Source organism: Anomaloglossus baeobatrachus, chromosome 11, assembly GCF_048569485.1.
Source record: "Anomaloglossus baeobatrachus isolate aAnoBae1 chromosome 11, aAnoBae1.hap1, whole genome shotgun sequence".
NCBI classification, from domain to species: Eukaryota; Metazoa; Chordata; class Amphibia; order Anura; family Aromobatidae; genus Anomaloglossus; species Anomaloglossus baeobatrachus.
The window spans coordinates 148,918,115-148,932,255 of NC_134363.1; the positions used below are offsets into that span (position 1 = coordinate 148,918,115).

The 14,141-nt window shown below is 49.4% G+C and overlaps 1 protein-coding gene across 1 annotated transcript in view; it reads left to right on the plus strand.

The window, feature by feature from the left end:
• LOC142256962 (uncharacterized) overlaps positions 1-14,141 on the plus strand; it is a 165,693-nt gene that overhangs the window by 100,504 nt on the left and 51,048 nt on the right. Inside the window, exons 10-11 of the mRNA XM_075328986.1 lie at positions 3,467-3,648; positions 9,057-9,124. Of these exons, the coding sequence (XP_075185101.1) occupies positions 3,467-3,648; positions 9,057-9,124 (250 nt within the window). The remainder of the gene's footprint in view (positions 1-3,466; positions 3,649-9,056; positions 9,125-14,141) is intronic.

Consider the following 14,141-nt stretch of genomic DNA (forward strand, 5'->3'; position numbering starts at 1 on the left):
TCACTCATTGGCTGCAGTGCTGCATCAACAGCATTGCAGCCAATCAGTGAGTTCAGCATGAGCAGCTTAAAGCTATTGAGCTCACTGCTTGGCTGCAGTGCTACATTCACAATGCTGCAGCCAATCAGTCAGTTCAGCGGTTGTGCCTGACCTGATGGCATGAGCTGCTTAAAGGCATTGAGCTCACTGATTGGCTGCAGCGCTGTCCACTTTATGTCAGCAATTCAGACAGTAATAGACATCAGGAGCAGCACTGGAGCCTAAAAGTATCAGAACCTCATCAACCTCAGTGGGATCGGTCAATGGTCTAATGAGTGTGGGTCTCTCGACTCTCCCGCAACAGATGATGTTGGGTTGGTTTTCCGACAGTTCATCCTTTTGTTCTCCCCGGTGAGACGTCCCTACTGGAGGAGTCTGATGGCGACTCTCTCATGGAGACACTGGAGTGCACCGAGCACTGCCATGTATGAGGGAATCGGGGGAGATGGCCGTCAGCTGAACATCCACTCTGGGGTCCATAAGAGAACTCTTCCTCTTAAGGCTGCTTTACACCAGACAATCTATCGTGCGATAGATCGTCGGGGTCACGGTTTTTGTGACGCACATCCGGCATTGCTGGCGATGCCGGCCTGTGTGACAGCTCCTAGCGACGCAGTATCGCTCACAAATCGTGAGTTGTGTACTGGTCGCTAGGTTCCATAATATCGTTTAATTTAGTTGTTCATCGTTTCCGGGGTAGCACACGCCGATTCGTGTGACACCCCGGGAACGATGAACAGCAGCTCACCTGCGTCACGCGGCCGCCGCCGGCTATGTGAAGGAAGGAGGTGGGCGGGATGTTTACGTCCCGCTCATCTCCGCCCCTCCGCTTCCATTGGCCGGCGGCCGTGTGACGTCGCTGTGACGCCGAACATCCCTCCCACTCCAGGAAGTGGACGTTCGCCGCCCACAGCGAGGTCGCACGAGAGGTAAGTACGTGTGACGGGGGTTACCGACTTTGTGCGCCACGGGCAGCGATTTGCCCGTGACGCAAAAAGGACGGGGGCGGGCACGATCGATTGTGAAATTGCACAATCGGTCGTACCGTGTAAAGCAGCCTTTAGAAACATTAAGGTCTTGTATCTTTTAGGGTATGACCGCACTTTGCGTTTCCACCTGCTTTTCAGGTGCTTTTTGGGTCCGTTTTGAGAAGCACCATTTTAATGCCAAAATGCATGCGTTTTGATTTTCCAGCAAAGTCTATGGAAAATGGGGATTTCTAGTCCGGACTTTGCGTTCCAAACGCAGCGTTTAATTTGCATATTTTGTGGCAAAAACCATGCGTTCAAAGAAGCAGCATGTCAATTGTTTTTGCCATTTTGGCTGCGTTCTACACCCATTGAAATCAATGAGTTGTAGAAAATCGCTGCCAAAATGTGAAGCAGTGTGCTGCATTGCATTATTATTGCGATCCACATGTTTTTTTTAACATAACAAAGGCACTTCTTTTGTCTTTCTCTCTCTGTCAGTCGGTCTCTCTCTATGTCTCTATCTCTCTCTCTGTCTGTCGGTCTCTCCCTCCCACCCCCTCTCTCATACTCACCGATCCCCGATTACCGGCGCGGCGCTGCACGGCGTTCACACTGTGGCGGCTTCTTCTCTTTTGAAAATGCCGGCCGCTCATTAATCCATCACGTATTACCTGCTTTCCCCGCCCACCGGTGCCTAAGATTGGTTGCAGTCAGACACGCCCCCACGCTGAGTGACAGCTGTCTCACTGCAACCAATCACAGCCGCCGGTGGGCGTGTCTATATCGAGCAGTAAAAAAATTAAATAAATGAAAAAAAACGACGTGCGGTTCCCCCCCATTTGGATACCAGCCAGGGTAAAGCCACACGGCTGAAGGCTTGTATTCTCAGGATGGGGAGCCCCGCGTTATGGGGAGCCCCCCAGCCTAACAATATCAGCCAGCAGACGCCTGGAATTCCCGGGACTTTACCGGTTCATCCCGAATTGCCCTGTTGCGGTGGCAAACGGGGTAATAAGGAGTTAATGGCAGCAGCCCATAGCTGCCACTAAGTCCTAAGTTAATCATGGCAGGCGTCTCCCCGAGATACCTTCCATGATGAACCTGTAAGTTAAAGTAAATAAACACATACACCCAAAAAATCATTTATTTGTAATGAAAGACAAAAAACACTCTCTTTCACCACTTTATTAACCCCTCAAAAACACCGCCATAGAACACCGCTGCTCCTGTGAGCTCCATGCAGCAACTGAAGTGAGTCACGCGATCAGCTGTGCTGTCACTGAGGTTACCCGCAGCCACCGCTCCGGTGGAGGACTGCAGCTGTGGCCGCGAGTAACCTGATCGCGCGGCTCACTGCAGTCACTCAGGGGATTTGCGATCACAGGTGAGTCCTTCACGTGTGACCGCAAATCAAGCCGCGGCACACGCACAGAGCCGCGTGATCACAATGAAGTCGGGTGAAGTTCATCCAAGTTCATTCTGATCGCGCGGCACTGTCCGCAGCCAACAATGACAGTGACAGTGCGGTCTCACTCGGCTCTGCTGCAAGTCTATGGGGATGCTGCAGAGCCGAGTGGGTGCGTACTGTGAAAAATGTGCGTTCTGGATGCTTTTCCCACTCTGTCTATGGCAGAGAAAGCATCCAGAACGCATGAATTCTCACCAGGAATGTCCGCATTTTGCGTTCTGCCGAATGCGTCTCAGAACGCAGCTTTTTCAGCTGCGTTCTGAGACGCGCACACAGTGTCTTACACGCTGCGGAATTGAACTGCAAAGTGCGGTCATACCCTTAATCACGCTTCCCGAGCAAACCCGGAGGCGACGTCTTCTCCCCATGAAGATTTGCTAAAGTGAGTCCTGGCACTTCACTTTTGTGTGTGATTGAAAATTTGTGCCAAAAACCTTAATGGAGTTTTCTTTGTTTTTGTTGACTCAGCGGGGTGACAATGAAAGCCATTATTACCTCCTTACAATTTAGAAGTGCTCGGGGCGTTAGATTTCCTCCCTCCCTAAATACGCTGTGGTATCGCCATTAAATTCGCCTTTTAAAGCAAATAATGGCAGTATAATAGATTATTGATTCACCCCATATGACCTCATCCTATAATATGTGGCATAGAGGCAAAAACACCTGGATGTGCAGGGAAGAGGAGAATTGGCAGCGTTCTGTTTTCTGTGCATAGGCAGAAAGCTGCCCATCAGTGATGTGGGTGGGGTCATACAGAGTTTATAATTATGGCGGACTACATGGCATGAGACAACTAGTCCTTTAGTGATAATCTCCTGCTGAGAAAACACGGATTTTATTAAAACAGCCTGATAAGTGACACATCGCTGGAATCAGGGTCTCAACCCCTACAGCATGCGGCTCTCAGATTACATAGCGAAAACCTGCTGACAGATTCCCTTTAATAATGATTTCTGATGGTTTGTGTTTTCTTTTGGGTTTTTTTCAGCTGGCAAGATATAGTTAACAAAGTGAACGCCCGGATGACAGAAGTAGAGAACAAAAACCGGATCAGTAATACTCTCACGAAAACTGTCACCCATCGTGTCAATGTTCCAACTGGGAAGAAGGACCCTGCGTCACCACTAGAGAGCGACCACAAAATGCAAACAGATGAGGAGCCGCAGATGGGTGAGTGATGCACACGAGTAAGGGGAATGGAAAAACACTGGGGACGAAGAATTTGCAATAGGACCGATCATCATCAATGAGGAACCACAAGTCTGGATTTGATCATTATGATATATTTTAAAATATGACACAAATTATTTAATTTTTAAGAAAGAGAATGTATAAAAAAGACCAGCTTTTTTCCTGAAGAAGGCACAATGTGGTGATACGCTTGGAGGCTTTCTTCTGTTTTCTCTGTTTTTCTCCTGAATGATCATTCTGATTATTGTTATTTTGTCTATATTGTACCCATTCAGTTCTTTACATTTGTTTGCACATTTAATCTATATTGATACATACTTTTGAGGAGCACTAGACACTTTAGACTTATTGGTTTGTGTGTCTTTCTCAGTAATGTAGGCTGGATGTGAGCTCTGTGTGTCTCTCACTGTAATATAGGCTGGATGTGAGGTCTGTGCGTCTCTGCCGGTAATATAGGCTGGATGTGAGCTCTCAGACTCCGTAATTTAGGCTGGATGTGATGTCTGAGTGTCTGTCCCAGTAATATAGGCTGGATGTGAGCTGTGTGTGTCTGTCCCAGTAATATAGGCTGGATGTGAGCTGTGTGTGTCTGTCCCAGTAATATAGGCTGGATGTGAGCTCTGCGTGTCTCTCCCGGTAATATAGGCTGGATGTGAGCTCTGCGTGTCTCTCCCAGTAATATAGGCTGGGTGTGAGCTCTGTGTGTCTCCCAGTAATATAGGCTGGATGTGAGCTCTGTGTGTCTCTCCCAGTAATATAGGCTGGGTGTGAGCTCTGTGTGTCTCCCAGTAATATAGGCTGGATGTGAGCTCTGTGTGTCTCTCCCAGTAATATATTCTGGATGTGAGCTCTGTGTGTCTCTCTCCCAGTAATATAGGCTGGATGTGAGCTCTGTGTGTCTCTCCCAGTAATATAGGCTGGATGTGAGCTCTGTGTGTTTCTCCCGGTAATATAGGCTGGATGTGAGCTCTGTGTGTCTCCCAGTAATATAGGCTGGATGTGAGGTCTGTGTGTCTCTCCCAGTAATATAGGCTGGATGTGAGCTCTGTGCGTCTCTCCAGTAATATAGGCTGGATGTGAGCTCTGTGTCTCTCCCAGTAATATAGGCTGGATGTGAGTTCTGTGTGTCTCTCCCAGTAATATAGGCTGGATGTGAGCTCTGTGTGTCTCTCCCAGTATTATAGGCTGGATGTGAGCTCTGTGTGTTTCTCCCGGTAATATAGGCTGGATGTGAGCTCTGTGTGTCTCCCAGTAATATAGGCTGGATGTGAGCTCTGTGTGTCTCTCCCAGTAATATATTCTGGATGTGAGCTCTGTGTGTCTCTCTCCCAGTAATATAGACTGGATGTGAGGTCTGTGTGTCTCTCCAGTAATATAGGCTGGATGTGAGGTCTGTGTGTCTCTCCCAGTAATATAGGCTGGATGTGAGCTCTGTGCGTCTCTCCAGTAATATAGGCTGGATGTGAGCTCTGTGTCTCTCCCAGTAATATAGGCTGGATGTGAGTTCTGTGTGTCTCTCCCAGTAATATTGTCTGGATGTGAGCTCTGTGTGTCTCTCCCAGTATTATAGGCTGGATGTGAGCCCTGTGTGTCTCTCCCAGTAATATAGGCTGGATGTGAGGTCTGTGTGTCTCTCCCAGTAATATAGGCTGGATGTGAGCTCTGTGTGTTTCTCCCAGTAATATAGGCTGGATGTGAGCTCTGTGTGTCTCCCAGTAATATAGGCTGGATGTGAGCTCTGTGCGTCTCTCCAGTAATATAGGCTGGATGTGAGGTCTATGTGTCTCCCAGTAATATAGGCTGGATGTGAGCTCTGTGTGTTTCTCCCAGTAATATAGGCTGGATGTGAGTTCTGTGCGTCTCTCCAGTAATATAGGCTGGATGTGAGCTCTGTGCGTCTCTCCAGTAATATAGGCTGGATGTGAGCTCTGTGTGTCTCTCCCGGTAATATAGGCTGGATGTGAGCTCTGTGTGTCTCTCCCAGTAATATAGTCTGGATGTGAGCTCTGTGCGTCTCTCCAGTAATATAGGCTGGATGTGAGCTCTGTGCGTCTCTCCAGTAATATAGGCTGGATGTGAGCTCTGTGTGTCTCTCCCGGTAATATAGGCTGGATGTGAGCTCTGTGTGTCTCTCCCGGTAATATAGGCTGGATGTGAGCTCTGTGTGTCTCTCCCGGTAATATAGGCTGGATGTGAGCTCTGCGTGTATCTCCTGCTAATATAGACTTGTATATTTTATTTAAATATTTACTACAAGGTGGGGGTCCCAGCTCTGTTTGGTCACAATCCTTTACTATAGGGTGGGGTCCCCATCTGGTTGGTCATGATACTTTACTATAGGGTGGGGTTCCCTGCTCTGGCTGGTCACAATCTTTTACTGTAAGGTGAGGGTCTCTGCTCTGCTTGATCACAATCCTTTACTATAGGGTGGGGGTACCTGGTCTGGTTAGTCACAATCCTTTACTATAGGGTGGGGGTACCTGGTCTGGTTAGTCACAATCCTTTACTATAGGGTGGGGGTCCCCATCTGGTTGGTCATGATACTTTACTATAGGGTGGGGTTCCCTGCTCTGGCTGGTCACAATCTTTTACTGTAAGGTGAGGGTCTCTGCTCTGCTTGATCACAATCCTTTACTATAGGGTGGGGGTACCTGGTCTGGTTAGTCACAATCCTTTACTATAGGGTGGGGGTACCTGGTCTGGTTAGTCACAATCCTTTACTATAGGGTGGGGGTCCCCATCTGGTTGGTCATGATACTTTACTATAGGGTGGGGTTCCCTGCTCTGGCTGGTCACAATCTTTTACTGTAAGGTGAGGGTCTCTGCTCTGCTTGATCACGATCCTTTACTATAGGGTAGGGGTCCCTTGTCTGATTAGTCACAATCCTTTACTATAGGGTGGGGGTCCCTGGTCTGGTTAGTCACAATCCTTTACTATAGGGTGGGGGTCCCTGGTCTGGTTAGTCACAATCCTTTACTGTTTAGATCTCGTCTTTCCAGTAGAATTGGATTGCTAGTAATCTTGGGTCAGTGTCGCTCCTCACATTTGTAGAGTGGCACAACCCTGTGCAGAGTGTGTGTGTAAGTGTGTATGTCCTCCATATACAGTTGGCGCCGGTTGTGTTACACAGCTGACACCTACCTCCAACCTGCCATCATTGGAGCCAAATCTGATTGCAACAGTTTTAACCTCTTCATTGCCACCATCACATCCAATTCGGAGCCTCCTTTGCCTGCGCTGTGCAGTTGCCGGGGGTCCATCCAGTTGAGAAGCTTCTAATGAGACATGGCACGCCGGGGCGGTGCAGCTCTACTAATGATCTCTCATTAAAACTTCTCTTTGTGGGACTTTTCCGTTTTCGATCCTTGCACTGAATCTAGGCCAGGTTCGACGGGGTGCTGGGCTCTACCCTCCTCCACAAAGCTCTTATATAAAGATTTATTACTAACCTGCCAACACCTTCAAAATGTCAGCCTGCAGCCATGAATTACACATGAAGCGTACGCTCTACCCCAATTTGCCTACTAACAAAGTTTCTACTTTGGAACCTACAAGTCGCTTTATATGTTTATGTATTATTTTTAATTAGCCATGTTTGTGCGTATATTTATTGCTATGCCATCAGTACTTACCAGATACCCAACCAGTCATTCGCCCCCTCTGTACTCCTGATTATTGTCTCTACTTTGCAATTTAATTAAAAGCAAACCCATATCCCAAAGCTGACGACACAGCTTAGGGCTCCGTACAGATGTCTCATCTTCACTGGATCATTAAAGGGACAAGACCTTTAATTTTAAAGGGAATCTGTCAGCAGGATTTCATGTCCCAAACTATATGCGCAAGTAAACCTCTTTCAATAAAAGTCCAGTAATACCTTTACATGACCAGTCCGTTCCTCCGTCACTGATAAATCAGCGTTTCTATTAATAAAAGTGAAGAGCCAAGATAGACCTAAAGCCTCCGTCATTCCAGCTTTATTCTCCACCTCCTCTATGCTGTGTGACGCCAGGCAAAGGGAGCTGTCGATCAATCAGGAGGAGGCGGCACTGTGTTGAAAATAGAGCTGGAGTGACAGAGGCTTCAGATCTTCCATAGCTCTTCAGCCTCATTTGCGTAGCAATACAAAGCTAGATCAGAAGCCTCCGTCATTCCAGCTCTATTCCCCTCCCAGCACCACCTCCTCTACGCTGTGTGACTCCAGGCAAAGGAGCTATCTATCAATCAGGAGAGACAGCGCTGGGTGGAAAATAGAGCTGGACTGACAAAGGCATCAGATCTACCATAGCTCTTCAGCCTCATTTGCCTATCAATACAAAGATAGATCTGAAGCTTCCGTCACTCCAGCTCTATTTCCCACCCAGCACCTCCTCCTCTATGCTGTGTGACTTGGCAAATGAGCTGTCAATCAAGCAGCAGGAGGCGGCCCTGGATGGGGAATAGAGCTGGAGTGACGGAGGCTTCAGATCTAACATAGCTCTTCAGCCTCATTTGCCTATCAATACAAAGATAGATCTGAAGCAACTGTCACTCCAACTCTATCCCTGCCGCTATACTGTGTGACTCCAGGCAAAGGAGCTGTCAATCAATCAGGAGGAGGAGGCGCTGGGTAGAGAATAGAGCTGGAGTGACGGAGGCTTCAGACCTACAAATAGCTCTTCAGCCCCTTTACGAACCAATTCATATGCTGATTTCTCAGTAATGGAGGATTGGACTGGTCATGTAAAGGTATTGCTGGACTTGTCTTTAAAGGAGCTACACGCGCATAAATAAAGCCGTGTGTTACAACTTTCTTGCTGCTCTTTTAGACTTGTTGATAAACGGTTGCGCCACCTGTAAAGGAAATTGTGTGGCAACAACTGAAGTTTCATTGTCATTTAGTGCCAGAGGCATGGTTACAGCCACCGTTCACTATACACTGAACCCACATTGGCGCCTCCCTATGATTGGGGGCTGCTGGGAGGAATAAATTTTATTTCCTCCCTGTAGCTGGGTTTTCAGTGTAGGCAAAGGGCAGGTTCAGAACACTATTAACCTGCAGATTAACCCCATATCTGCAGGTCAGTACTTTTTTTTTCACATAACAGGTTCCTTTTAGGGGATTGACAGATGGGCCCCACCTGACCTCCATTTTTAATTATCTGTATCACATATCTTGTTTTAGTTGTATCAGATGACCTAGTTTTGCAGAAATACACCCCTTACCTGTATTGCTGCAGAACCATCTGGATTTGCTTTTCTAGCTGCAGAGAATAGTCAGTATGCGAATGTCTAGTTGTGCCCCTGTTGCAGTGATGTGGGGCTACGTGTCGCTGTCTCGCACTGTGTATATTCATGATACACTATGAAAAAAAACAAGATTAATAATTGAATCACCTTCACACAGATGCCGGAGTGATTGACAGAGCGGAGACCCTGCAGTCTCAGAAGCTGCACGTACGGCCGGATACGCTGGTAAGGAAAGACATTACCATTCAGCGCTCGGCTTCACAGCAATTGTGCACTGCTAATTCCCAGCTCATTGACATGCAGCCGATATGTGACTTGTAGCACGCCGCCGCCGCACCACGCTTTAATCCCTGTAGATCACTATCTTAGATTGTCCTAGAGATTTAGACTAATACACTCTCACATCTTCTTTTTTGCTTGGCGTTTGCTGACCGCGTGCACGAAGCCTCCCACCCACTAACATTCAGCCTATGTCTTGTATATCTCAGCTGTCATTGAGTCTCACAATGTTCTGTGTCTCCCTACCATCACCCATTGGGGTAAAAAAGGATTCAATAGGTTGGATTTTAATGGGGTTCTTCAGAATCGAACACCCTAAGACATAATGAAGCTTTACGCGTTTCGGACTGAAAATAAAACCAACTAGTCCTTAGTCATATGACTAAGGACTAGTTGGTTTTATTTTCAGTCCGAAACGCGTAAAGCCCTCATGAATTGCGCCTTTACTATGCAAGTTTATTTTCGGTCTTCACCATGTTTTTAAAGAAGTTTCAATAAAGATCCTAAATGTTTTAAACCAAGGAGGAATTGTGCTGGATCACTCCCTCTCCCTCTCCTTCCCACATCTATGCCGATTTACTTACCGCCCTGCCAGGGTTGCGTCCTCCCCCGCACTTCCCCGGCCATTCACTGCCCCCTTCCCCTTTTTGGCCCTGTACATGCCGTACAGGGTTTATGGGAGTGCACCTAAGACGCACGCGCACACCGGCTGGCGTGCCATTTTCTGGAAATGCCTTTTAGCCTATGGCTGAGAGGCACTATGTATGTAAGGTACCCTCCCATTAGGGGAGGTGCCTGCACAACACCTTCAGTTAATCAGTGTCCTGTCTGTTTAGCTAGTTGTCAGGTCCCATTATTCATGTGTCCTTCACTTGTACCTGAGTCTGCCTTCCCATACCTATCTGTCCCTGCCGTGCCCACCATACCTGTCCATACCCACCTGCCTGTCTGCCTCAGTCATATCCCACCTGTATCTGCCTGCATCTGTGTCAACACCTGAGTCCTTCATCTGTCTTGGCAGTCAGATGACACAGTCCCAGTCACTGCCCTGCGAGTGGTACCTGGCGTCTGCCTTTCAGTGGGCGCTTAGTTAAGCCCAACCTACTAAAGAATAAGCCCAGGTCTCTCCTGTGGTCCAGTGGGTCTACTAATCTTGCTCACTGCCTCTACACTGGCCGCAAGCATTACAATAGGTTTGTACATAGAACTCCCGGTGGCCACTTTTGCATAAGTGCTCCCTTATTTTGTGTCTTTAAGCTGTTCTGACTTCCATGTCCTGTCATCATACAGCATATTAGCGCCACAAATAGGATACCATCAGAGTAAGGTCACAGCCTCTACTTGAAGTCTTTGATGGCACCAACTGAAGCGCATATAAAGCGAAACGGCTGTTGTCCTTCAGCGCTCTGCTTCCTCCCGCATATTTCAATTTTCTTTGTCGCTCTATTGGGAGACCCAGACAATTGGGTGTATAGCTACTGCCTCCGGCCGGAGGCCACACAAAGTATTACACTTAAAAGTGTAAGGCCCCTCCCCTACTGCCTATACACCCCCCGTGGGATCACGGGCTCCTCAGTTTTCATGCTTTGTGCGAAGGAGGTCAGACATCCACGCATAGCTCCACTGTTTAGTCAGCAGCAGCTGCTGACTTTGTCGGATGGAAGAAAAGAGGGCCCATACTAGGGCCCCCAGCATGCTCCCTTCTCACCCCACGTTTGTTGGCGGTGTTTGTTAAGGTTGAGGTACCCATTGCGGGTACGGAGGCTGGAGCCCACATGCTGTTTTCCTTCCCCATCCCCTTAGGGCTCTGGGTGAAGTGGGATCCTATCGGTCTCCAAGCACAGGAGACCGTGCTCCGTCCACAGCCCCTGGGAATCTGCTGGACGTGGAGATGAGTATCGTCAGGGACAGGACCCTGCTACATTAAGGTACTCTGTGTCCCCGTACAAATCGCGCACACACACTGCAGCATTGCTGGGTGTGTTAGTGCGCCGGGGACAGCAGCGCGACACGCTTGTGCTTTACTCACCGCAGCTTTGCTGCGTGAGTTTATGTATTAGGGACTGCCGCGCCAGCCGCTGCTGGCGGTTTTTTACACTGCGGCGCGGCTGGGACTTGTGGTGCGCCGGGGACTTCCGCGCTGGCCGTGCATATATGACGGCCGCGCTTATAAATCGAGTCCCCGGCTTTTGCGGCCTAGTTCCGTTTCGTTCCCGCCCCCAGGCCTGCCAGTCAGGGGAAGGGCGGGACGCTGGTCAGAACGTCAGCGCTGAGGGCTGGAGTCTGCTTAGCATACTCCACCCCCCTCACTGGGCACAGTGGGACGCCAGTTTCCCGCACTTTGTCTGGGGCACGCCCACGGCCCGCCCCTCTTCATAGGACGCCGGCAGCCATTCCTGTTTGCAGTCTGACTGGAGAGGGGAGACAAGCTCTGGGAGACCCAGACACGGGATTCTGGCGACCACACACCCGCTGGCAGCGGGCGGTAAGAGGCACCTCGGGTGCTGACCCCATTAGTGCCGAAGTGTTCATTTGTACTTTATGCTTGTATGCTATACAGTGCACTGTACGGTCGCTATTCTTGGCTATATACCCTCCTAGATTGCTAGACAACAGCATGTCGTCCGCAAAAAGCAAGGGGGCCAAGACACAGGCTTTCTATGCTACTTGTACCGCATGTGGGGCTGTTCTACCGGCAGGTGCCACTGACCCCCATTGTGTGCAATGCTCGGCCCCTGTAGCACTTGCTCAGCCAGGGTCTCTGCTAGAAGTGGCCCAAGGAGAACCGCCTGTGAACACTGTCCAGGTGACAGGGACGGAGTTTGCAGTTTTTGCTGATAAACTGTCGGTGACTATGTCTAAAATCCTTGAGACTTTGCAGTCCAGACCGGTGGCTCAGACCATGGGCACTGTTGATTCAATGCTCACTGGCCTCCCCCATTTGGAACAAATCCGTGCTCCGGGGGGGTCCCATGCATGCCGGTGTGATGGCTCTGACACGGACGACAGTCCCAGACAGCCTAAGCGAGCTCGCTATGAGCGACCCTCGACTTCATCACACTGGTCAGGGTCCCAGCAGGAGGACTCTCTGTATGATGAGGCAGAGGTAGCTGATCAGGATTCTGATCCTGAGACCGCTCTCAATCTGGATACACCTGATGGGGACGCAATAGTGAATGATCTCATAGCGTCCATTAATAAAATGTTGGATATTTCTTCCCCAGCTCCTCCAGTGGAGGAGTCAGCTTCACAAGAGTCAGTCCAGAAACACCACGCTTATCCAGATAAGCGTTTCTCCAAACGTCTTAAGGATACACGTTATCCCTTTCCCCCGGACGTGGTCAAGAGCTGGACCCAGTGTCCAAAGGTGGATCCCCCAATCTCCAGGCTTGCGGCTAGATCCATAGTTGCAGTGGAAGATGGGGCTTCACTTAAAGATGCCACTGACAGACAGATGGAACTCTGGTTGAAATCCATCTATGAAGCTATCGGCGCGTCGTTTGCTCCAGCATTCGCAGCTGTATGGGCACTCCAAGCTATTTCAGCTGGTCTGGCGCAGATTGACACTGTCACACGTACATCTGTTCCGCAAGTAGCGTCCTTAACCTCTCAAATGTCTGCATTTGCGTCTTACGCTATTAATGCTGTCCTGGACTCTACAAGCCGTACGGCAGTGGCGTCCGCCAACTCCGTGGTTTTACGCAGAGCATTGTGGTTAAGGGAATGGAAGGCAGATTCTGCTTCCAAGAAGTGCTTAACCAGTTTACCATTTTCTGGTGACAGACTGTTTGGTGAGAGATTGGATGAAATCATTAAACAGTCCAAGGGTAAGGATTCTTCCTTACCTCAGCCCAGACCAAATAAACCCCAACAGAGGAGGGGACAGTCCAGGTTTCGGTCCTTTCGAGGCTCGGGCAGGTCCCAATTCTCCTCGTCCAAAAGGACTCAAAAGGATCAGAGGAGCTCAGATTCTTGGCGGGCTCAGTCACGCCCAAAGAAAGCAGCTGGAGGAACCGCTACCAAGGCGGCTTCCTCATGACTCTCGGCCTCCTCTCTCCGCATCCTCGGTCGGTGGCAGGCTCTCCCGCTTTGGCGACATTTGGCTGCCACATGTCAAAGACCGTTGGGTGAGAGACATTCTGTCTCACGGGTACAGGATAGAGTTCAGCTCTCGTCCTCCAACTCGATTCTTCAGAACTTCTCCGCCTCCCGGCCGAGCCGAGGCTCTTCTGCAGGCGGTGTGCTCTTTAAAGGCAGAAGGAGTGGTGATCCCTGTTCCTCTTCAGGAGCAAGGTCACGGTTTTTACTCCAATTTGTTTGTGGTGCCAAAAAAGGACGGGTCTTTCCGTCCTGTTCTGGACCTAAAACTGCTCAACAAGCACGTGAAAACCAGGCGGTTCCGGATGGAATCCCTCCGCTCCGTCATCGCCTCAATGTCTCAAGGAGATTTCCTAGCATCAATAGACATCAAGGATGCTTATCTCCACGTGCCGATTGCTCCAGAGCACCAGCGTTTTCTACGCTTCGTTATAGGAGACGAACACCTTCAGTTCGTAGCCCTGCCTTTCGGTCTGGCGACAGCCCCAAGGGTCTTCACCAAGGTCATGGCAGCAGTAGTAGCAGTCCTGCACTCTCAGGGTCACTCTGTGATCCCTTACTTGGACGATCTACTTGTCAAGGCACCCTCTCAAGAGGCATGCCAACACAGTCTGAACGTTGCGCTGGAGACTCTCCAGAGTTTCGGGTGGATCATCAACTTTTCAAAGTCAAATCTGACTCCAACCCAATCGATAACATACCTTGGCATGGAGTTTCATACTCTATCAGCGATAGTGATGCTTCCGCTGGACAAACAGCGTTCACTACAGACAGGGGTGCAATCTCTCCTTCAGGGCCAGTCGCACCCCTTGAGACGCCTCATGCACTTCTTAGGGAAGATGGTAGCAGCAATGGAGGCAGTCCC